This window comes from Sceloporus undulatus, chromosome 3, assembly GCF_019175285.1.
Source record: "Sceloporus undulatus isolate JIND9_A2432 ecotype Alabama chromosome 3, SceUnd_v1.1, whole genome shotgun sequence".
Lineage (NCBI taxonomy): Eukaryota > Metazoa > Chordata > Lepidosauria > Squamata > Phrynosomatidae > Sceloporus > Sceloporus undulatus.
In genome coordinates, this window is record NC_056524.1 from 195,481,421 (window position 1) to 195,506,703 (window position 25,283).

The window sequence follows — 25,283 nt, forward strand, 5'->3', positions numbered from 1 at the left end:
CCATTGTGTGTAAATTTATTACTCTTGATTATACATGTAAGACACTTTCACAACACATACATTCTGTATTTTTTTTTCTTGTTTTCTCTTATCAATCTTGATCGCAAATACTATTGAGATTATTTTACTTTAAGGACCATGCATACACATTCACTCTAAATATTACTACTTGGTGGTCTTTCACTTAGAAAGAATGCAAAGAAGATAAAATTGATGATTTTATACAAACACCTAAATCAGACTTTTTGTTTTTGTAATTGCTAATACTATGGGGCTTTCTATACAGCCCTTTGGGACGTCCGGAGGACGTCCCATTTTAAAAAAGGGGCGTCTCTTATAGACGCCCCTGTGCCTAGTACGGACTCCGTCCGTACAAGATGGCACCGGCCCTTCTACATGGCCGGCGCCATCTTTGCGTACTGGACGCACAGCGTCCAGACGTGTCGCGCCGCTTGTGACGTAGCGAGCGCGCCCCTGGCGCCTCGCTACGTCGCAAACGCGACTTGAAAAGAAGCTCCAAAATGGAGCTTCTTTTTTCGGTCCGCGCGGGAGTCGGGCCCCCTCAAGGCGCCGCGGCCTCCCCCCGCCGCCTGGCGGCGGCGGCAGACCGCCGCAAAGCGGCGGTCTGTACCCCGCCTATGTTTCCCTTAAAGATTAACTTTGTTATTGTATAATATACATGTAATTATATCTATACAGTTTCTCTGTAAATACAATGATTCTATCAAATATAGTTTAAAATAGTGTTCTCTGTGTTAATGAAGAATCAATTTAATTATTTCTCAAGTATGAATATTTACATTTTAACTACCAAGCACAGGCATTTAATTTTCAGCTAAAGAAAATAAATGAATGCAATCTGCCCAGTAACTATCTGACCTTTGTCCTAGCATTCATGGACATTCTGTTTGCTACTTTTTTGAGAGTATGGGCTACATCAAAACAAACTGAAGTCCAAGAACTAATTCTGGAAAGAAGACCTACAGAAACTGTTGACTATATATTGTAGGAAAAGCTCTAAATCAGAGTATTTTGCACTATGTTAAAAAAGAGAGTATCACATGTATACAGTGGACCAAAGGGATGCAAGGCCTAGTGGTAAGAAGTAAGCAGTGAATAGTAAGTTATTGAACTAATTTATAAATTGTTTATAAAATACATTAAGAAATGGGAAATTTTTAGTGGAAAATTGGAAATTAGAATCTTTTAGTAGAAAAATAGGAATGCATTATTAATTTAATATATGATTAAATAAAAAATTAATTTAAAGCAATTATTTGGAAAAAAAATCTTGCCAATTTAAATCCTGATATATTCCACTTATTTAAAATCAATCCACACTGAAAGAGTGAATTCGTCTGCCATACATTCCTTACTTCATACAACCTAGTCACTTTACAATGTATGAGCCATTGAGGCATTCCTTATGGAGAAAGAAAGAACATAGGCATTTCAGCAGGGCCCATCTATTAAACAAAGATCAAATATCAGACAAAACAAGAACACTATACAATTTAATATATACAGACACTTCTAATACTTATTATATATTTCAACGAGATTATACGTATGTTTAGCTTCCAAGACAGGTTTTATACCTGCTCTCTCTATAATTAAAAACAATTAGTTAGGAACAACTTTAATGGTGGAAATATCTGCATCAACGAACAACGATATTAAAGAGTATAAAAGTAGAACTCCTGAGTAACATTAATGTAATCTACCCATAAACACAATTAAGTAGGATTTCATCCTATCTAGGACAAATTCAGAGAAGTTAAATAAAATTGGTATCTACCTCCTTAGTATCCCAAACTTCAGCCCCATCATTGTACATTGCTATGAGTTTTTGGTTTCCTTTCCCAGGGGCAAAGCGTATCTTCCTCACCCAGCCTCGGTGTGTTGGGATTCCCCTGAAATGCCATGAACAGTACACATTTTCCTTAAAGACTTGGATGTTTTGGTATCACAGACATTTTAGACCATCTCTAAAATGATAAGGAAAAACCTTTGGGGGAAGGAAACGTTTTTGGTCAATATCACCTTTCTTCTGTTCCTATTCATGCTCTGTCTGATTAAACACAATATAGTGAATTATCATTTTGCTGTGTGTCTCAAAGTTATTTGATTATGGCAACCCTAAAGCAAACCTATCACAGGGTTTTCTTGGCAACATTTATTCAAAGGGGGTTTGCCTTTTTCTTTGTCTAAGGTTAAGAGTGTGACTTGCCCAAGGTCACCAAGTGGGTTTTCACTGCTGAGTGAGGATTCAAACCTTGGTCTCCCAGAGTCCTAGCCCAACATTCAAACCACTAGATCACACTGGCTCATGAAGTACCACTAGATAACAAATTGGTTCAGCATTCGCTGTGTCACTTTATCATACAAAGAGCCAAAACATGTATTTTCTGAATACTGTTTTTTTTTTTAAATGATTGTAGGACTAGCACTCTCTAGGGATGACTCCAGATTAATCTGCTTTTGGAACCAAATCATTTCAAGCACATGATATTAATTATACCCAACTCTCATTATATAGGGGAAATGGTTATCACCAAGAAGTAGAAACCTCACTGACTCTCATCTGTGTATGGTAAGCTTTTTGTTAAATGTTGCCCATGACGTTTGATTTTTATAAATTTAGAGTACACTGATAGAATGCTTCTCAAACCATCTGTTATGTTGGACTGGCATTTCATCCCAATGTGCATCATATCATTACCTAGCAACTGACCACAGACTTGCAGCCAATGATTCTGATCTACAGACCACCAGTTTGAGTAGCACTGCACTAATACATAAACTATGTCACTCATTTTGTTTGTTAAACATTCCCTTTTGTAACATTTTGTAGACAAGAAACAAAGAAACAGATCTCCTTTACTCTCTTCCCACCTCTCATCTTAGTATGGATTCATGCCAATCAATCTACCATACAAACTGAAGTCCATATAGGTGACTTGTTGATCTCTTGTTGGCAGTCATACCACCTGAGTCACAGCTGAACTGGGCCATAGTGGAATTTTAAGCATATCAATACCTGGAAACTCGGGCTTTCAAATCCCAGAAATTCAAATTTCCATCAACATCTCCTAGGACCAAAATATCTCCTTTCCAAGCGATGCATGTAATACTTCCCATACTTCCCTACAAAGATTTCAAAACCAGAGATTAAAACAACAGAAAAACAAAATAAATAGGTAGTCCTTAAAAAAAGACAGAGGCTGGTATTCAGAAGTAACCACCTTTTATTTTTTAATTTCAGACAATTCCCCTTCACATAGCACTCAACAATTTTTCATCCCACATTATGCAGAAGGGCTACACACTCTTAAATTTGGGACCCTGAGGATTGTATCTTCTTAGGAACAGTAAGAAAAACCTTTTCAGATTATTCAAAGACATAGCTATAGCAAGGAACAAAACAGCATGCTCTTTACTCAGAATGTCTCAATTAAATTAAATTAACTGAATTCAATGTTAAATTAAAATTAAAGATGCCTGGAGTAAATCTACTGGGAATGCAAACCCATCAGGAGGAAACAGTAGTTCACGTTTAGTACTGATCTATGGACTTCAAGATACAATACAAAACTGCCCTATAGACATACAGAATCTGGCCCCTGGCAAGATTCTAAAACTTGACACAGAGAACAGATGGTAGAGATGCAACAGGATCCGTTATACAGGATTTCCCACTGGTACTACCTTTCTGGATGGAATTTACTATGTATGAAATCATGCCAACAATTTGTTTTGTGACACTTGGCTCTTCATGTGATGACTAGAAAAGGTGAGAGACTTGACTCTTATTTCATAAAGAGTGATTTTCTAGGAGAAACACTGGTTGTTACAAAGTGTTCTGTTTTTTAAAAATGAGAAGTCAGAGCCATCTCCAAAATACACAACAATGGCGGGTTACAGACTGCCCTCAAGTGGCCATTTTCCCCCCGCCGCCGCCATTCGCTGCAGAGGGAAGCCCCAGCAGCCAGACCGCAAGGCTTCCCAGCGCAGCGAAAAAGGAGCGCCAAAATGGCGCTCCTTTTCAAAACGCGGAAGTGGCGCCGCAAGGGGCAAAGCATGCCCTTGCAGTGTCACTTCCGCCGCGACACGTCTGGACGCTATGCGTCCAAGACATCAAAATGGCGGTGCCCATGTGGATGGGCACTGCCATTAAGGACATGCTCCACGCATACTAGGAAGAAGGGCCGTGAGGAAGGTAAGACCCTTCCTAACCCTAATACGGCCCTTCCTAACCCTAGTACACGCAGAGCGCGTACTTTATGGCGGTCTGTAACCTGCCAATGGGTCCAAGATCCCATTTAGGGAGTTCAGCTCCAAAAGAGAGTACAGGTATGGCTCAGTTGAAAAAATAAAACCTTTATAAAAATCCTTTTATAAAGTCTTGTTATGCCTACACAGCCACACTTTTCTTCCTTGTCCTCTATCTAACTGGAAGTTTGTACTTTTGACACTGAGAGGATGGTAAACAAAGATTTGAGAAACAGACTTTTGATGACTGCAGCATGTCTGCAGTAAACAATGCAATAAAGCTTAAGTTGGGGAAAACCAGGTTACTACTGTACTCTATCCAATCCTGCTTACATTAGATACAATAAATATCCAGAAATCCTTACCTAGCGTATGTGAACAGCAACACAAAATGGAAATCATAATAAAAATGGAGGCTAGTGACTGAAAAAAAATTATTGCTGGATGCATTCTGGAGGAAACCTTCAAGTAGTCTCTAGAAGGTTAAAATGTTTTTGTTTATTTTAAAAAGTCTTAATATACTTTGTTATTTTTCAGTTTGAATTAAAAAATTGCTGAAAACATGTAGAACTGCTCTTCTTTTTTGTGGCAGAGGAAACTACCCCTATCCTTTCATGTTATTTCTGCCCTGGTGTCAAATTTTCTGTTGAAGATGTAAAGCTCAGGAATACACTAGCTTCCTCAACTAAAATATACCTGTGTTTATCTTGAACTAATATCTACTGCCATATAAAAGGCTAGATCTCTGTTTTGCAGGACTAGGCAAAAGGAGTAAAAGAAAGAATGAAGTCAAACTGCCAGATATATGAGGATCTATCTCAAACTGCATATTGACTGAGAAATCAGATGCTCCTATGTTTTCTTGGCTTTTTTCATCTCTCTCAATATCACAAGAGCCTTATAAGAAAAATGGTGTGAAGGGGAAGAAAAAGAAACAGCTACTTATACTGTTACACAGTTTTTTCAGAGGGGTAAAATGGTGACATTTTAATGGTGAATTAAAAAAGAAAATCAAAACTCAGCATGAACTTACATCAGGAGGAATTCTTGCACTGTCTTTGACAGAATTTCCCTCCACTGTCAAGTGATAAACTTGCCCATCAGTATCTGTAAACACAAAGTGCTCCCGAGCAGAAATATTCTGACTTAGTTCAGATTTACTCTCAGCTTCCTGCAACAAACTTTGAAAGAAAAATAAACAAATGGTTTCCTTTTCAAAATGAAAAGAGGTACTAAGTATAGATTTATAATATATCCAACATACAAACATTAATTTATTTATATGATTTATATCTTTCTCTTGTGAACAGGACTCTAGACAGCTTACAATAAAATAGTATAAATACACTTTATATCATGAAATGAATAAAAAACATAAACATTTAAAATACATATTAGTCAAATAGCTTGGATATAAATCTTATAGGAAAGATGAATTCTCTTATTCGCTTCCGGGCTCAATATAAGGTGTTGGTGATTACCTATAAAGCCCTAAATGGCTTGGGCCCAGGATACCTAAAGGACCGCCTCTCCCCGTACATTCCGCCTCGCACCCTCAGAACGTCTGGGCACTAATTACTGAAGGTGCCTGGGGCTAGATTATCCTCCACTACACGGAGGACATTTTCCACGGCTGCCCCAGCCCTTTGGAATACGCTGCCCACTGAGCTCCGCTCGACTACCACCCTGGCCCAATTCAGGAAGGACCTGAAAACCTTCCTGTTCCAACAGGCATTCCCCGACTAAAATCCTGTGGGCCTCCCTCCTCTTCCGTGGCCAAGAGGTTGGGCTAAGGGGCTTTTAACCTGTTCTTTTTATTGATTGTATGGTCTGCCTTGATGTATTTGTATTTTTATACTGTTATGGTACTGTTGTTTTTAACTTATGTTGTAAGCCGCCCTGATCGTAGGAAGGAGCGGGATAAAAATAAAAACTTTATTTATTTATTTATTAAGCACCACAGACAAGCAAACAAAGTTATCTTATAGACATGGACTATACACCAAGGAGGTTTCTTAGGAAGAAAGCAATTGTTTTTCATTCATCATCTGAGGGTACAGTGTGAAAACATATGATGATACAACAATTGGGGCTCATAAGGGCATGAATGACAGATTTCCTGAAAATTCTTTGTAAATTGGCTTGCAGTGCACAGAAGAAAGGTGGGATAGAAATGTAACAGACAAATACTATGTATACGCTGAAACATCGCTGTTGCCTGCCTGCAATTCCTTATCTTTTCTTTTGTGTGTGTGTCAGATGTGCGCTTAGCTTTGGTCAAGAAAAGAGGCAGAGAGGCCTTTCTATAAATGTGGAAGTTATGCTACATCCTCACCACAACTTACTGTATGGATTCGAGCTTAAAATCTAAGAAATCATAAAATAACCTCTAAAAGCTATTATATCTCGAAGTACATAGTTACTGCAAAGTACAGTGGTGCCCCGGGATACGAAATGATCGCGTTACGAAATTTCCGGGGTACGAAAAAGTTAGATTGGAAAAAACTGTTCCGGGTTACGATATTTTTTTCGGGTTACGAAATTTATTTCGGCGCGAAATTCAAACGCAAAGCGCGGCTAGCGGCTTTCCAGCGCTAACGGAAAGCCTTTTCGGGTTGCGAAATTATCAGGTTACGAACGGAACGGCGGAACGAATTAATTTCGTAACCCGAGGTAGCACTGTACAAAGTTACTGAGTCTGATTCAAAGTTCTGCAGATTCAAAATGTGCATCAGGAGTTTTTGTATAAGTTTGCCTAAATGCTGTGACAGAGGCATAGGCAGAATTACCCTCAGCATTTAAAAGAATGATAAAGAGCTGTTAGAACTAAATGAGCATCTGCTAAAGCAGAGAAAGAGAACATCTGACAGAAATTTGAGTGATCTGAAGTCAGAGCTCAGCATTACAGGTAGCAAAATATGATGTCCCTGTTGCACAGGTCTTATCTGAAGTCTGTCTCTTCTATTCTGTCTTATGCAAACCCCATCATGTTATTAATTCATAGAATCATAGAATTATGTAAATTCATTTTGTTGCAAACATAGATTTTGTGCTTTCTTGACAGAGAATTTAAATTTCCTTGGTGCCAGTAACTGCTTTATATACCAGATAGTGTATAATATGCACATATCAACATGATTCAGAGAAATTGGTTGCATTTTTTAAAAAAAAATCCCTTAATGACCTTTATCTTAAACAGCAGATTTATTAATGCAGCATGTTGTGTTCTGTCATCTTTTCCCCAACTTCTTACATATTACAGTAATGCTGGGCAATTCTGAACAGTGCTTCCTTCTTTCCACTGCTCTCATGGTAGAAAGGCCTTTCCAAAGGCAACTGATTTAAATCACAATATGAATGAATATTTTATTTACATATGTCCACAATTAACAATGTGAATGTGAATGGAGAGTAATTTCTAGCAAGAAAACACTGAAAGTATGTGTGTGTGTGTGTGTGGGGGATCCAATGTGAGTTCTCATTTTGACTGGTGCTGATACCTGATCACTGAAGATTCCAAACTGCTCTGTTCTGTATCTGACACCACTGTTTGCCGTGCCATAGCTTCACGGGCAGCAAGCTGTTTCTTTCTTAAGCTCTTAAGGTTATGAGAAGGTGACCATTCCTGAAAGAAAAGAAGTCATAGCGTTGCATGCATGTCTAGGGATTGTTGTTATTGTGTACTTTCAAATCTTTTCTGACTTGTAGCGACCCTAAGGTGATCCTATCACTAGGATTTCCATAGCTGAGAGAATGTAACTTGCCCAAGGTCACCCAGTGGGTTTCCATGAACCCTGATCTCCAGAGGCACAGTCTACATCACACTGGCTCCCATTAGCCAAATGTAAATTCCAGTTTGATTCAGCTGCATGATTTTTTTAAATGAAATAATATACAAATAAGATTCTATTTCCTACTCATCTATTTCAATTACATTAAATGACAAAAAGTAAAGGAAGGGTTTCTATACTAGTGAATTTATGTTGCATAAATAATTCCACAAGAAGACAGTCATATTTAAATCCACCCAATAACACATTTTTATTATCTGAAGAGAAACCGAAAGATTTCCTCACCAAAGCAGTAATTGTAGGAAAGTTTTTTGACATTTCTCTCAGAAGAGTACAAGTTCTGATGTCCCATAGTTCCAAAGGCTTGTCTTTAAATACAACTGCCAAATACTGTCTTAATTAAAAAGAAATAAAATAAAATTATGCATTTCCCACATTAGAAACACTCAAGAGAATTTTCTGAAGTCTTGTGACTTCTATGGACCTGAATAAAAGCTGCACAAAGAATTGCTATTAATACAATCATTGACATCACAATGATGATTCCCACGACTCTTCTCTTAATCTTTAATGCACAAAATGTGATGCTGTATTGTATGGTTTTACATTTCACCCCATTTCCTATTATACTTCAACAGGTGTTGCTTGCGAAATTATGTCTTATATGCTGCTTAGAGATATGGAGACATGCAGAAAGGTTCACACCTTTGTGTGGCCCAGGAAGAACCAATGAATTATTGTATATACTCATTTATAAGTCTAGAAATTTAGGTTAAAAAATTGACCCAAAAAACCTGAATCAGTGTATTTTTTGAAAAGCTATACACTTGTCCCTCCATATTTGCTAGGGTTAGGAGCACAAGACCCTCATGAATATGGAAAAACTGCAAATAACAAAAACACCATGTTTTTATCTAAGAGGACATCTCTCTAGGAATCTCTAGGTCCTCCAGTGCAACTCTGTGATCAACATCCAACAGAAACTGACCATAAAACTGCACTGGAGGAACTACAAATGCCTAGTAGAGTATTCTCTCTAGGAATCTCTAGGTCTTTCAGTGAAACTTTTAGTTAAAGCTGACCAGAGAGTTGCATTGGAAGACCTAGAGATTCCTAGAGAGAACATATTAATCAAATCCGCAAATATCAAAGCCGCAAATATAGAGGGATGAGTGTAGTTTATTTATTTATTTTACAGAAGACATTAGTTAAAGATAAGATGTGTATGAAAGTATGAAATATGCAATTTATACAGTATATCATGGAAGCTCCTGGGTGCAGGGGTGTGTGCCTTAACTGACTTGTAAGTGAATTTGGATCTGTAACAGAATATGCTTACTCCTAGATACCGATGGACTATGAACATTAATTCTTTACATTTTCTATGACACTTGGAGCTATATGCTATGCATCCCTATTACAGTAAAAATACGACCCAGCCCCGTAATCTGTTCTCCTACTAGAATCCATTTGGATTTTCTTACTTCAAGTGAGACACCTTGATCATTTCAATGGCTGGTTCATCGCTACCTCGTTCTCCACGAAATGCAATGCTTCTGCCTAAAATCAAAAAGACACACACACACACAAATGTAAAGCCAAGCCAAGCTATGGTACTTGACATGTCAAATGCTAAGGGGTTGATCCAGTATTGTCATTTTACCAGTGAAAAGTGTCTGCTCTTTGAAGAAAAGCTATTTTTAACTTTTCACAAGTGTCAAACCCAATTATTTTGGTTCTACTTATGCAACCCACTGAAAAAGCTGCTCCAGACCTCATTATAATTTCATTAGGCTAAATGTTGCTAGGATAACTGGTACAACCAGTTCAAGCATTTGCACAACCTCTTGTACTTATTTTTTGGTACTTCTTCCACCCTCTTGATGTTCGATACAGCTCAGTTTCTTTAATTATATATATTACATTTTATCTTCTCATCACTAAGCTGCATGATCACTTTTCAGTGTCTACAAAAATATATTATGATAGTTTGGACATGCCACAAATACTAGAACTAGGCCTCCAAACTATCCAATTAAGCACAGTCCTTTTCTCCTTTTTCCACAAAAGATTTTAAACTTTCCCCCCCAAAAGCCTTTTATTTAAAACAAATAATCTTGTTGTGTTATGCTAACACAACTTGACCCAATATACAATAGCTAATCAGGGCTGTAAGAATCCAAAAGAACTGCGGTGTAAACTGGATTTTCAGGCTAATGCTGAATTTATCTTTGTTCTCTGCACACACTTTTAATGGGGTTCATTCTTTTGATGACAAGAGCAAATTCTTCAAATTTGTTCTGACTTTCCAGGCTATGACAATCTAAAATGTTTTCAATTCCAGTTTTCTTTTTAAAAAAACAACTTATAATAGTTAGTCTGCTCAGTTATTCCACATCTGTCATTCCAATGTACTCAAAACCAATGGATTAGATTCTCCATAAACCAATGTTACAAAGGTATTACCTCTTACCTACCTTGACATCAAGAGTTACGAATATATTTACCTGTGGGCAGATCAATCAGCTGTAGCTCATTTCTCACTAGCCCCAGATTATTAGGTGTGGATGTAGCAAAGGAAAGGAAACCACTCAAACTGGTCCACTCAATGCCCCTGTCAGAGAACACACAAATTATTTCAGTTTGTTAGAGATACTTCAAGTTAAAGAAGTGGATAAAATGACTCAATTTGCAGTGAATGGAAACAGACAGAACATACTGTGAAGCACTGAGGTATGGATTACTAACATTATGCTGTATATTTCAACATACATATTTTCCTCCTCATCAATTTTATTCAAGACATCTCAAATGCCAAAAATGTAGAGTGGTCTTCCCCAACCAAATGCCCTCCAGAAGCATTGGATACACCTTCCAGAATCTCCTGCAGGCTCTGCTCTAGAATGCAACAGATATGGGAAGATGGACACAAAATACAACACAAATTGTGGGAAAAGATTAACTTTGGTGGGATAAGAAGTAATATTACACTAACACTTAAGAAAATATTACAGTTTTGATACGATCATGTGTGCGGTGTGTGCGCATGAATGGAAAGCCATTTTTAAACAACACCATCACCACCTATGAAGAACATTGCTGGATCAGACTAAAAGCTTTTTAAATTCTATTTTTAGTTTGCACTGTTGCCTATGTGAAGACTTTGAAAAACATAAATGTGACTGTTCACTGCATGTTTTGGAGTGCCAGATGCAAAAGAAAAGTTGTCTGAAGCCTAAAGGCTGGCCTTTTCTAGTGAACAAAGATTCTGAATCAGAAAACTTTGATTAATGGACCTATGGTGGAATTTTGCAGCTGCAAGGAAATCCATAGTGAACAAGCCAACTGGCCTTGAGGGTGAGACAAAACATCAGCTAGAGAGAGAATCACAGGAAAATGTATTGCTTTTCCCAGACAGGCTAAATAAAAAGCACTGGAAAGATAAAACATATGGATCTGCAGCCTGGTAGAGTCCCAATCAAAATTATAAAACAAAAGACCAATTTTTAAAGCTGTCGTGTTGAATGTGAAATAATGCAGAGAATAAACACAAAAGCCTAGTAAGGCATTTTAAATCCTCTCTTATTTTATTTGCCATTATTCTATTTTTTTTAATACACTGCTCCCTCGGGTTATGAAATTAATTCGTTCCGCGGCCGCTTTCGTAACCCGAAAAGCCTTCGTAAGCCGAATTGCCATAGGCGCTAATGGGGAAAAGCCGCGTTTCGTGCGAAAAAGCGCCGAAAAGCACCAAAAATTTTTTTCGTAACCCGAAATAAATTCGTAACCTGGAACAATTATTTCCAATGGGATTTTTTCGTATCCCGGAAATTTCGTAACCTGGGTATTTCGTATCCCGAGGTACCACTGTACTTTGATATAAGAGAGAGTAGTTTAAGAAATTAAGCTTAGTACAGTGTTTGTTTTAACACTTTAGAAATAAATATTTCCTCCTTTATTTACTCTTAGGTTATTGGTACAGGTTCTTATGCTTGCTGATGGGCAGAAAATCAACTCATTTGAAATGTGGTGCTGGAGGAGAGTTCTACAGATACTGTGTAAAAGACAAATAAATAGGTCCTATGTAAAAGCTGGACAGTGAAGAAAGTGGACAGGAAGATAATGAACTAATCTGAAATGTGATACTTGAGACAAGTTCTGTGGATACCATGGATTTTTAAAAGACAAATAAATGGGCCCTAGGTCAAATCAAGCCTGAACACTCCCTAGAAGCCAAGATGACTAAACTGACACTGTTGTACTTTGGCCAAGTTATAAGAAGGTATGGCTCACTAGAAAAGACAATAATGCTTGGTGAGGTAGAAGGCAGCAGGAAAAGAGAAAGACCACATTCCAGATGGATAGATTCAATCAAGGAAGCTATGGTCCTGAATCTGCAAGATCAGAGAAGGGCTGCTGATGACAGGATAATCTGGAGATCTCACATTCATAGGGGTCATCATAAGTGAAAGTCGACTTAACAGCAGTTAACAGTAGGATAAATTTTAACAGAATTTTCATACTCTTATCACAAACTTGTTAAATGTAATAGGCAAAAATAATTTGTTTTAATACTTTGTATCACTCAGTATGACCAATTAAGGTCAATTGTTTTGGCTTGGCTACTAGCAGGCATTGATACCCTTTTTCGATGAGCAAACTTGAAATACAGAAGGCAAAGTTATAATCCCAGATCAACTGCTTATCTACATAGTACCAAGTACAAACTTGGAGTACAGGAATCTATTATTATAATCCACCCCGTACACTTAGATTCTCTGGTTGACATCTACTTCAACTGGCTGTCTACTTCAACCAGACTGTCACTCAAAGGACTTTTTCCTCCTAGAGTGTGGTATGGCCTGCCAGGAGAGATTTGACAGCTACACAGTCTGTCTGAATTTAAAAGAGTACAGTGCACCCTTCTTTTACGCATGGAATCCATTCCCCCCCCCCCCCGTAAACGAAATTGCATGTATGCTTGAACCCCATTACAAGTAATGGGGCTCGTGCTTGAGGTGGTGCAGCGGTATGCGCAGACCATGGGCACACACGCCATTGTTTCTTCTGGTGCATAGTGCTGCTTCTTCTGGCACCGCTGGAAGCAGCGTATAATGCGCCCGTGTATGACATGGGCGCACTGTATTAAATATCAATCTCTTCCAGTATGCCTATCCAGTCAATTTTAAACAGTGAACTTGAAATTAGGATATTTTAATTTATGATGGATTATTTTAATGTGTTTTGTGTTTGTGTGTGTTTAACAGTGTTTTTACAGTGTTTAGATGACTTTTTATGTTTTGGCCTGTGTTGTGCCCTGCTTTGAACCTTGGGTGGGAGGAGGAGAGGAAATAAAATATGTTGTTGTTGTTGTTGAATTTTTAGTGGTAAGATTTAAGAGATACATTTGGGGGAACAAAGAAATGACTTTTGAACCTTTGATCCACCAATACATCTAGGGAGACCACATTGGCATAAAGGTTCAATAACATAGCTATGGAAGAAACCAATGGATTTATAGGGGAAGGCCCCATGAAAAGTTAGGGTTATGAAAGTTGGGAACAGTTTAAAGGGAAAAGACCCCCTCTTTCTTCACACACACACACACATCTTTACATTTCACGTCACTCCCTTACTCCTTTCATTTTTGCTCTTTCTTTCTCTCCTTGAGTTTGGAAAATTGCTTTTTCAGATGACAACTTCAGAAGTACCCAAGCCACTGGACATACTGGCTGGGGGATCAGTACACATTTCAATTAATTTGAAATTTAAAATATTCAAAATGTTTTAAATACTTCTGAAATCACAGGCACAATTGAAAAGCCCAAGCAACAGTATTAATTATTAAAGAGAGAAAAAGATGAAAGTCTATGTCTAAAATTATGCATATAACATTGCATAAAACATTGTTTGAACTTTAATGAGATAAGGCATTTTAAATGGTTTTAAAATTAACATTTGTGGTATATTAGCATCACCATTTAAGCTTTACATGTTAAAATATTAATATAAAATTTGACAGCATTCAGAAGACTCAAAATATCAAACATGCAGTCCCACTAGCAGTTACAAGATCAGACTTGAAAAAATAAAATTATATTGACTATTAAAAGTGAGTATTCTTCATGAATTATTTTCAGGCTTGCTTCTGACATAAGGCATTATTAGAGCTGATTCTGATATCTCTGTACAAAGATGACTGAAAATATATTTGTCACAGCTACCTTTGAAATATATCACAATACTGACAGACGAAAATATATTCTAAAAAGAGAGGAGTAAAGAGTAAAACCAAGAGAAGAGAAGAGACCAACGCTTTGAGTAGCTCTGCAAGGCTACAACTACAGTGGGTCCTTGGTATCCCTTGAGTTTGGTTCCAGGACCTCTCATGGATACCAAAATCCATGAATGTTCAAGTCCCATTAAAAACAATGGGACACTAAACTGGTGACCCTTATATAAAAAGGCAAAATCAAGGTTTGCTTCTTGAAATTTATATATTCTTGAAATATTTTCAATCTGTAGATGCTTGTATCCATGGATATGGAAGGCTAAATTCCTGGTTATATAATCAGAAAGACCTTTTTATCCTTCACTTGCACCAAAAAAACCTTAGGTAGGAACGGGGATGAATCAGGCCCTCTGGGATTCTCAAGATGGCCACACTCCCTTCCACATGACATTTGGTGGTTTTCCAGCTTCTGTATATTGTTCTTCATTCTAAAAGGCTCAAATGTCTCTTAAAATTTAATTGGGGCAATAAGATTGAGCTAAAATATGCCAGTATTTGAATTACATCTCTTTGCCTTATCTCTGGCCACCACTCAAGTGTGCCTTTCTTAAACTTCACTGAAATGGAATTCAACTGAAATTGTTTTTCCCACCCTTGACTCTAAAGATTCTAGGGTAGCATATAAAGGTAAATAAGAACACAAGTGCATGTCCTCAGGCTTCCTATCTAAAAGTGTTACACCAAAGGAAAAGGATTTCCCAAAGAGTAGGGGTGAAATAATCTAAGCAACACATTAGTTCTTTTAGCAATTAACTGGAATTCTTATAAAATCCAAATTAAAGACGAGGGACAAATATTGCTCTGAGGAAAGTAGCGGATGCAGCCCCCATTCCCTTCTCTTATTCTGTGGCAGCCTAGTGGAATGCCTGTTACCAATTTTATGGATGAAGGATTTTGACCAAGGTAACTTTAAAGGTGATTTAACAATTAAAATACTCTGTTCCCACTGCTGTTTACTCTCTCCTTCAGATAAGTGCTCAGGTAATTGAAAATAGGAGCAGAGGATTTTCAACAGGATATGAAGGACTGTTACCCTTTCCGTATTTCTGAACTCCTCCCAAAACAATAGCAAACCCTATATATTCCCCAGAGAGAAAGATTAAGGAGTCTGTCTCCTTCTCAGGCCTGATGGCTGCTCTCTTATTCTAGACTCACAGGATTATTCTGGGTTGTTTTTTTGTTAGGTTTTTTTTTAATTTAAATCATGAATTGTGAGAAGGAAGAATCATGGAGCTGCCTCTCACATATTGTTGTTGTCATTGACTGCCCTCGAGTTGACCACAACCCATGGCGACTCTGTGGCTGAGACATCTCCAAGACCTGCTGTCCGCCACTGCTCCGGTCAGGTCCTGCAGGCTCAGACTGAGCCTAATGTTGAGGCATGTGGTCTTCCTCTCTTTCTACTTCCCCCTACCTTTCCTAGCATCATCTTTTCCAATGATTCATGCCTTCTTATGACATGGCCAAATTATGACAGCCTTAATTTAGTCATCCTGGCTTCCAGGGAGAGTTTGGGCTTGATCTGTTTTAGATTTGTCTTCTTTACTATCCATAGTATCCTCAGCACTCTTCTCCAGCACCACATCTTATATGAACTTATTTTCTTTCTATCGGCTTTTTTCGCTATCCAGCTCTCACATCCATACATGGTGATGGAGAATACAATGGCTTGGACAATCCTCACTTTGATGTTCAGAGTTATATCTGCACACTTTAGGATCTTGTCCAGTTCTTTCATAGCTACTCTTTCCAATCATAATCTTCTTCTAATTCCTTGACTGCAGTCACCGTGCTAATCAATATTTGATCCAAGGTATAGGAATTCTCTGACTATTTCAATTTTCTCGTTATGTAGAATGAATTCTTATAGCTCTTCCATGGTCATTATTTTGTTTTCTGCCCCATATAAATATTGATATAATCAAAGGCTCATTAGGAAGAATTCTCAACACTGCAGTGGTCTACAAAAAACAAAGGCTTATGTTCTCCATTCATCAATGCATACATTAGTTACCAATGCAAAACAGTTTTGAAATGAATCGGTGTTTTCACAGAACTGTCACTCTATTTGCAAAGCAAGATTACCGTACTGAACAATTTTTTAATGATTAAACCACTTGTTTGCATTTCTTATAGTGTACATAACATCTTAATTTTCTTTCCTCTAAAGGAAAAAAACAAACAGAAAAGTAACTCACTTGACTTCACAGGAATGAATGCTCAACTCTTTATGGAGAAGTCCACTTGTGAGGTTATATACCAAGACTGAGCCATTGCTTGTTCCTACAAAGAGCAATTTTATATTGGTAAAATTTATAGACTCATATTAACATTTTTAATTCAGTTTTGGGAAACAAAATTGGCTTTGCTGCACTCTTTTTATTTTCCCCTCAAAAAGTTTGCTTTGTTAATACACACTCAAGTAATTAATTGGACAGTAATCATATTATATATCAAGTTTCCTCAACACTACATGCAGTCCATTAGGAATGTATTTTAGATAAGCAATACTTTCATTTAAAGGCTCACTTGCAAGCTATAGCCAACAGGGAATTAAATCAGGTGTCTGCAGCTCACTTAGGCTAACCTGGTCTCCTCTTCTACCATAATTTGTAAATTAGCCATGAAGAAAAAGGATCCCCTCATTCCAAGCCATGTGGGAAATGGAAGAAGTGAAAAGAGGAGGGATGGGCTGTTATACTTCTCTAAGTGTGCTTGAGGATTGAATAGCTCTGAAGGAAAGACTTTTCCCTCTTGGATTATGCTGTCCTCCTTCACAACAAGTTTGAGAAGGTAGGCTTCTACACTTTTCATAGGCTAGTAAAAATTCTTGCAGTACTTTGTTAGGTTTTCTACTAGGCTGGAGTGAGTCTAATCATTTTAAATGAGTCAAATGGCTGGCATAAAGAAGATATTCTTGTGAGTGCACCAAGGATCAGTAAGAGAAGAAATCATAAAGATCAACTTTACCCATTAAGACAGAATCCTGATCGACTAATCCAAGCAATATTTGTGTGTTGTGGTTCCCTACGGCTAACTACACCTGGTTTTATTAATGAATACAGGGTTCCAATTCGTACAGGAGGTACAACTTCTCAGCAGCAGTCTTCAGATACAGAATGTCAGAGGTCGACTGTCTATCGTTCACTTTCCTTTTCAGGCCAGGCAAACACTGTTTTTTCTCTCACTGTCCTCTTAAACACCATCCTCTTCATCACTGATACTAATTATGTTGTCTTCAAATATGGTTGCTTCACTCTGCAGAACTTCTTAGCATTTGCACTGCTGCTTATCATGATTTGTAGACTTCTTATCTGAAAGTACCTGATATTGCTGCTTTATTAAATTTCATTCATATGGATTTTTGAGATTTAAAAATATTTTTATTTCCCCCCAATACTACTGTTAATCAGTGACTTTATAAATAGAATGAATAAATAATCAGACTGTAAAAAGCTGCGACAAGCAACTAAGCATACAGCATTTTGATTCCTATAAGAAGTAGGTCAGATATAGAATTCACTGCATTTTGTATTTTAATAAAATATAAAAGAACTATTTTGTGATAGTAAAGATAATGTTGACAAATGTGTTGTTACTCACACAAAACCTTTAATTTAGAATGGGGTACAAACAATATTCAATATATATATATATCCCAAATCCACAAAACAGTGATACCTTTATGGGACCTACCAAAATGCATAAGGCAAAGGTGTAAAAAATAATATAGGAGAAAAAAATGACAATGTTCATTACAGGCCTGCATTTTTCCAAGATCTTGGTGTTGTTCTGAATATGAAGAGAGATGTATACAGGCAGGCCATATGGTATTGGGGAGCAAAGTATTGAAAAATCCAGGAAATGTAAATTCCATTAGCAACACACAAAAGGTACTTCTTATGAGATCTAGGAAGTCTCAATCCTTTGTGAAGCCACAAAACTCTTTGTTAGGCGGAGAGCGCTGAATCTCTCAAAAGCCCTCCATGCATTTGCTGTTGTGTACCTTCAAGTTGTTCCCAGCTTATAATGACCCTACCATGGGGTTTTCATGGCAAGTTTCTTCAGAGGGGATTTGCCACTGTCATACTCTGAGGCTGAGAGAGTGTGACTTTTCAAAGGTCATCTGCCTTAGGAAAATTTTAGGTACATTGGGACTGCAATTGGCATGTTTTACCTAACAGCACCTACAATTTTCCTAATGAAAAAGATTTATTGCAAAACTGAATAAAATTCACCACATATACTCATTGCAAAGAGTCAATATGCTGAATTTCCCCATTTAATACACTTACCAACAGCAAGGAGGGGCTCATACTGCTTTATGTTTTTTGTAGTAAGAGGCGGACACATGCGGATAGCAAATGGAGGCAAAGGAAGTCCTGAAAGAAGTCCTGTTAACAGGAACTTTAGATGTACTTCCTGCAAAGAGAAACTTCGTAACTGCTCTTCTGTAGAAAGTGTGCCTTCTCCTGTTTTATTGAAAAACAAAAAGCAGAATAACAGATTACAGATTTTAAATTGGCATATTTCAAATAAAGATTATTAATGCATTGAAAATGAATTGATTTCTTTTTGTTGCAAGAGATCTACTCTTAATCAAGATTATTTAAGAACAAATCTAATTCAATTCAGTGAGAGCTGGATAGGAGGTATCCTGTTTTCATAAATTAGACTTCAACAAAATGAACAAAAATAAACAGGAAAAAGATCCACCAACACCGTTTGAATTTTATGTCCTATTTATTTAATACGGAATATGCATATTTTGAGCCAACTCTGCATCAGCTGTATTACTTTCTTTAAGCACTTGGAAAATCCACACTCATGCTTACCTATCATATTATCTAATGACAGTTCTGGAAGCTTATTTTGAGATGCTGCAACAGGAATTCCACAGAATGAGATGGGTGAATACAAAGGTGATGCGCTTGAATTGCTGTTCAGAACAAAAACAGTAAGGTTTCAGCATGCAACATTCCTCTACACTTAGTATGAGCTACAAACAGAATTCAAAATGAGTAATGTAGAAGAAAGGTTGTGTCCCTGCAAACACGAACAGAAAGAAAGCAGAAGAAAAGTTGAGTCTCAGTACTTTATGCCAACAGAGACAGGGAGTGGGCTTCATCCACACGCTAGCAATATATCTGAATGAACCCTTTTATCTTCTCTTATAAAAGTGAATGCAATTAATGCCATTCTTGTCTACAGCAGAAATAAAGCAGAGCACATTGGAGGTACAGCTGTGATGAAGATAAAACTTGCCCCACCCTGATAAATCCATTTATTCATTTATTATTTATTTACTGTGTTTTATACCCTGCTTTTCAGAAAAGCTTTCAAAGTGGCTTACAGATTGGTAATTTTACTCCTGTACATACTGATTATGATCCTTTGGAAGTTCACTGTGTTTCATGGAAAAAGTACACTAACAAAGCACTTCAACAGACAAATTTTCCTCCAGGTTTTTGAAAAAAGAAAACAATTTTAAAAAGATGTTGCTAGCAAACCAAGGTTACATGCCTTCTCTCAAGAGAGAACTGCTGCTTCTGGGGAATTCTAAGATGTGACTCTTCATGGGTAGATCCAAAAGCAGTGACTTGCATTCTGCTTGGAACTTGTGTCCTTGTAAATGGTGTTATGTGTGCACAAAATGGAATTGAATAGTTTCTCAACTTCCATATTCACCAAGGGGTTGCTGTGATGTTACAATGTAAAGGAGTGGCTGGTGTGTCATGGCCTGGTGTCTAGATGCATATTTCTTAACATTTCTTAACAAGACACCAACTAGGAAGTGTTGGATCACAACAGGTGCACATGATGTGCATCAGAAGTGCCCAATGCATATAAGTAGTGTCTAATGAGCATTGGAACATTCTTGCCAGTACCCGGATGTGCATCTTCACAATTCGCTCACAGGGCTTCGCGGCATTTCTGCAATGTAGTTATAGATTCATAAAATTATACAATATAGATTGTGATGTAGGATTTCAGCCAGTATTTTTATGTCAGTGGTAGTGGTTGGTCCCAGTGTTGGAAAAACAGGTCTTGGTCCTGGTGGAAAAACAGATAGCCCATAGGCTCATATTCCCACTCTAATATATGTCCTATGTAAAGGTGGGATATACCACCATTAGTTACACTTTCAAGTTCACATCATATTTGAGACAATTGTTTTGTTTGGTTGGTTTTTTAACTAATTTTCAGTTGCTCTGGCTGTATGAGCCAAACAGGCCATGATTTTGTCTCAATATTAAAAAAAACAACAGTACAACCACCTTCACATGTTCCCTGTGTGTGAGCATTAAGCAACAGCAAACATATTAGTCAAGTTACCTAGCATGAAGACTTCGGCCTGAAATGGTAGACTTCAGTTCCCATATCATTACTCTGCCATCACTGACTATAAGAGCTGCAGAATTTTCATTCACTGGACAGCACACCATACTGAATGGGCGAACAGTCTTGGTAACCCTGATGGCATCACACTGACTTCGTAAGTCATAAACCAGCTCCTGAATGTGGTCAGGGTCTGCGAATGTCAAAGTACAAGGTCTCAGAAACCAAAAGCTGTCAAGTCAATGCAGCTGCCATGCTCTTGCATCAGTTCTGCTAGCTCTGACTGTTACATCCTCAATATGAGATGAACTGATAATATTTTTATTTAATATTAATACACATAAGATAAATTGGAAGATTTTTGAAAAAGAAACAGCTAGGCTATATCACACCATTAATAAATGAGCCTAACAAGACTAAGGCCCAGAACTGGCAAGAAACTGCCCACACCAAAGACGCCTTGGGACCACAGCAAACACATCCCATGGTCCTGAAGGTGCCCGCCTCCAACGCTGGCCTAAACAGGAGCAGAAAAGATCCACTCCTATTTGGGCAGCTTTAGGCGGTCCCAGTGGAACATCCAAGTACTCTGGCTGGAAGTCAAAACTGTGGCGTCAAAACAGCATGTTCCTGGAGCATCTTGAAGCCGCCCCCATGTGGTTGGCTGGGTGGCTTAGGGGCATCTTGGGGACATGTGGTGTCAAAACACTGTGTCCCCAAGCTTCCTGGAAGTCAGCTTTTGTGGCTAGTCTGTTCCAGCCCTAGCTCATTATACAAAAGAGCAATATAAATGTATAGTGATATTTACCACAACATCTACAGCTTAAGTCCTCCAAATCCAAGTCTATTTTATTCCATCTCTTTACTTACTCAGAATTTAGAACACTGTGCTGAGATGAAATTCTCTGCATTGTGAAACTAAATGTATTATTATTATTAACCTTTATTTATAAAGCACTGTAAATTTACACAGCGCTGTACATACAATCTTTTAGTTAGACGGTTCCCTGCCCTCAGGCTTACAATCTAAGAAGACACGACACAAAAGGAGAAGGGAGTGGTGGTGGGGAATGGGATCAGGTCCAGCAGTTCTCCACCTCCGAGGCCTGGACCAAGGCAGATGGACTGGAGGAAGTGCTTAGCTTCTTAATTAATGGTTAAAAGGAGGCTTCCTGGGTCAGAAAGGGGCTAGCCTCTGGGAATGCTTCTCTAAACAATATAGTCTTTAACTCAGTTTTGAAACTGGGTAGAGAAGTGATGAGGTGTGCATGTGGGGGAAGAAGGTTCCAGGAGTAAGGGGCAGCAAGCGAGAAGAGACGAATTCGGGAGGAGGCAGTGGTAGTCCTACACTGTGACAGGAGACCTTGACTACAAGAGCGGAGGGTGCGAGTAGGAATGTAAGGAGAAAGAAGGTCAGATAAGTAAGGAGGGGCCAATCCATGAAGGGCTTTGAAAGTCAATAATAAAAGCTTGTACCGGATGCGGAAGGGGAAGGGGAGCCAATGAAGGGAGGATAAAAGAGGTGAAACATGGTCAAAGCGGCGAGCAGATGTGACAATACGGGCAGCTGAATACTGGACAGAGATTAAAGGATGGAGGTGTGAAAGAGGAAGCCTTGTCAGAAGGAGGTTACAATAATCTAGTCGCGAAACCACTAGGGCATGGACTAGAGTCTTGGCAGTAGAGGCTGAGAGGAATGGATGGATCTTGGCAATGTTGTGGAGAAAGAATCTACAGGCCTTGGCGGTGGCCTGGATCTGGGGAATAAATGACAGAGAAGAGTAAAAAATGAAGCCAAGACTGCGGGCTTGATGAACCGGTTGAATAGAAGTGTTGTCGACAGAAACAGAAAAGGAATAGTGAAGGGTGGGTTTAGGTGGAAAGACAAGAAGCTCAGTCTTAGACATGTTGAGCTTCAAGCGCCAAAGCCACATCCACTGAGAGATGGCAGTCAGACAAGAAGAAACTTGCTGTTCAAGCCCTGTCGAAAGGTCAGGGGTGGAGAGCTACAGCTGAGTGTCGGCAGCATACAGATGATAGGAGAAACCAAAAGAACTGATGAGTTTACCTAGGGACAGTGTATATAGAGAGAACAGAAGGGGACCCAAGACAGAGCCCTGGGGAACTCTAACAGATAGGGGAACAGAGGATGAAGTCTGACCACCTGTGACCACTGCAAAAGATCTGTCTGACAAGTAAGTTTTAAACCAGTCGAGAGCAGAGTCGAAGAACCCAAGGTCAGAGAGTAAATCAACCAGGAGACAGTGATCAACAGTGTCAAAGGCTGCAGACAAATCAAGAAGAATGAGAATAGAGTAGAGGCCGTTTGTCTTGGCCCGCAAGAGATCGTTTGAGATCTTGGTGAGGGCTGTCTCTGTAGAGTGCCGTGGGCGGAAGCCAGACTGGAAAGGGTCCAGGATGGAGTTGGCTTCAAGAAACTTAATACAGTGAGAATAAACGACCCATTCTAGGACCTTAGAAAGAAAAGGAAGAAGAGAAATTGGACGATAGCTAGACAAAGAAGAGGGGTCGAGAGAGGGTTTCTTCAGAATTGGGGAAACGAGAGCATGTTTGAAGTCAGAAGGGAAGGAACCCAGAGAGAGAGAGAGAGAGAGAGAGAGAGAGAGAGATTAAAGATATAGAGGAGCGAGGGCAGAAGAGAAGGGGCTATAGAGATTAGGAGACGGGAGGGAATAGGATCAAGAGAGCAGATAGTAGGTTTGGAAGAATTTAGCAGCGTAGAGAGTTCATCCAGAGAAACAGGGGGAAACCCAAAGAGTTTATTAGTAGAAGGTACCAGGAGGTTAGTGGTAAGGGGCAAGTCAGGAGGAACTATTTCAGATCGAATAGTAGTATTCAGTGTATTCAATCTTTAACGATACAGAGGTGTTTATTTTTATTCCAACTTGGGTTACCAAGAGACAAATTAAAATCTGTATATCTATTTTAATTTGTCTACCAAAAAAACAAGTTGGAACAAAAATAAATATCTAGTTTCCTAGATATGATAGGTATGATTACCTGGATCTTCATTTGGTGTAACACTTAAACTATTGGCATGTCTACGAATTCTCAAAGTTATGCAACCATTTTCATGAAGGCAGAACAACCCATCACGTTGAAAACAAGGAATTACCTTGAGAAAGAGAGACAAGAATGGAAAGTTAGTATTCTTCATGTTCTGAAGTAGTCAGCATTAACAAACCAACATGGATTTCATTAGAAAGCTGTTATGGCTGTCTCAAAAATGGCTTTAAATGTTCTTGTATTGAGCCATGACTTGATACAGAGCAGGATGAAACTCATCTAAATTAATAGAGCAGCATACGACATTTTCAGTAAAAGTTGCAGAGTACAACTTTTTTAAAAATTAAATACACATAGAGTTTCAAACCCACTTTTCACATGCTTCTACGTGTCACAGGGTGGCCTGCGTATTAGTCTCATTGTGGGAGACTGCAATACATCTGACAGAGTACTGTATGCAATTCTGACAGCAGTAGCTTTAAAATGCTTCCAACATATCATAAGTTTAAAGTGTACAAAACAACTGCACATCATGGATCTGCTTCCTGAATCTCCCTCTATTCCAGGACATCCCTCATTTCAATGGATAAACTGCTAGTTCTATACCACTATTTAGAATCTTGGAGATCAATCAGTAGAGTAAGTCAAGGTGTAAACATTTTTTTAAGAAGTTTTATACAGTACTTCTTAAAAAATCCTACCAGAGTCACCTTCATGGAACTCTTATCTCAAAAGTTTTAAAAGCATTCCATGAAGGTGACTTTGGTAGGCTTTTTTTAAAAAAATGTTGATTACTGCCTTCAAAATTCCACCATTTCTCAGTCTATCCACATGACTGAGCACACTTTATACTCAGACATTTATAAAAACCTGTGATGTTTGGCTTTATTACTCTCTCTAGTTCACACAGATGAATGATTCCAGAAGTTCAAACAAGTTCAGATAAAACCTCATGCTCAAAAAAACCTTGTGTCACTTCTGAAGGAAACATCTAAACAACCATAAAAACGGGATTTCCTTTCACCACAGGATTGTTTCCACTACAGTAATTTTTATAATGCCACAAAATAAAGTGTAATTTCCAGCAGACTTTAGAGAGATGCATTAAATAGTTTTGGCCAAGCTGGGCTCTAATTTTCTTCCATCTTGTTTATTGCTTTTCACAACATGTTAACCACAAAAATATCACCATGCTCAAGCTATAATAAAGACTCGACAAGCATTCATATTATTTGCTTTCTTTCATATATTTTTTGAACTTCACACAGTTCCACATGATGAGACCTAGACGCCCACAACAACTTACGCACATAAAGTTGTCAAAATTTATTCTGGCAAAACACTGAGGAGGCAACCGTCCTTGGGCAAGCAGTCATAACATTCTTGCACGGTTAGTTTATTTTTAGTACACATTTTTTACTCTGAACATTTGATGTCAATTTTTCCAGTGACTCACAACTGTTGATTTGAATTATTAATGAATACATACAGTCTATCAACAAAAAAAAAATCTGTATTCCATAAGGAAAGTAGAGTTAGTGCCCAAACAGACAGGCCAAATG

The 25,283-nt window shown here is 38.2% G+C and overlaps 1 protein-coding gene across 2 annotated transcripts in view; it reads right to left on the reverse strand.

The window, feature by feature from the left end:
• WDR11 (WD repeat domain 11) overlaps positions 1-25,283 on the reverse strand; it is a 64,482-nt gene that overhangs the window by 17,608 nt on the left and 21,591 nt on the right. For both annotated transcript variants that reach the window (XM_042459426.1, XM_042459427.1), the window contains exons 7-18: positions 23,716-23,830; positions 20,692-20,887; positions 19,191-19,294; positions 18,651-18,827; positions 16,554-16,638; positions 10,571-10,677; positions 9,548-9,623; positions 8,349-8,457; positions 7,773-7,897; positions 5,306-5,453; positions 3,041-3,147; positions 1,799-1,913 (exon numbers count right to left, since the gene is read on the reverse strand). In XM_042459426.1, coding sequence (XP_042315360.1) covers positions 1,799-1,913; positions 3,041-3,147; positions 5,306-5,453; positions 7,773-7,897; positions 8,349-8,457; positions 9,548-9,623; positions 10,571-10,677; positions 16,554-16,638; positions 18,651-18,827; positions 19,191-19,294; positions 20,692-20,887; positions 23,716-23,830 — 1,464 coding nt within the window. The remainder of the gene's footprint in view (positions 1-1,798; positions 1,914-3,040; positions 3,148-5,305; positions 5,454-7,772; positions 7,898-8,348; positions 8,458-9,547; positions 9,624-10,570; positions 10,678-16,553; positions 16,639-18,650; positions 18,828-19,190; positions 19,295-20,691; positions 20,888-23,715; positions 23,831-25,283) is intronic.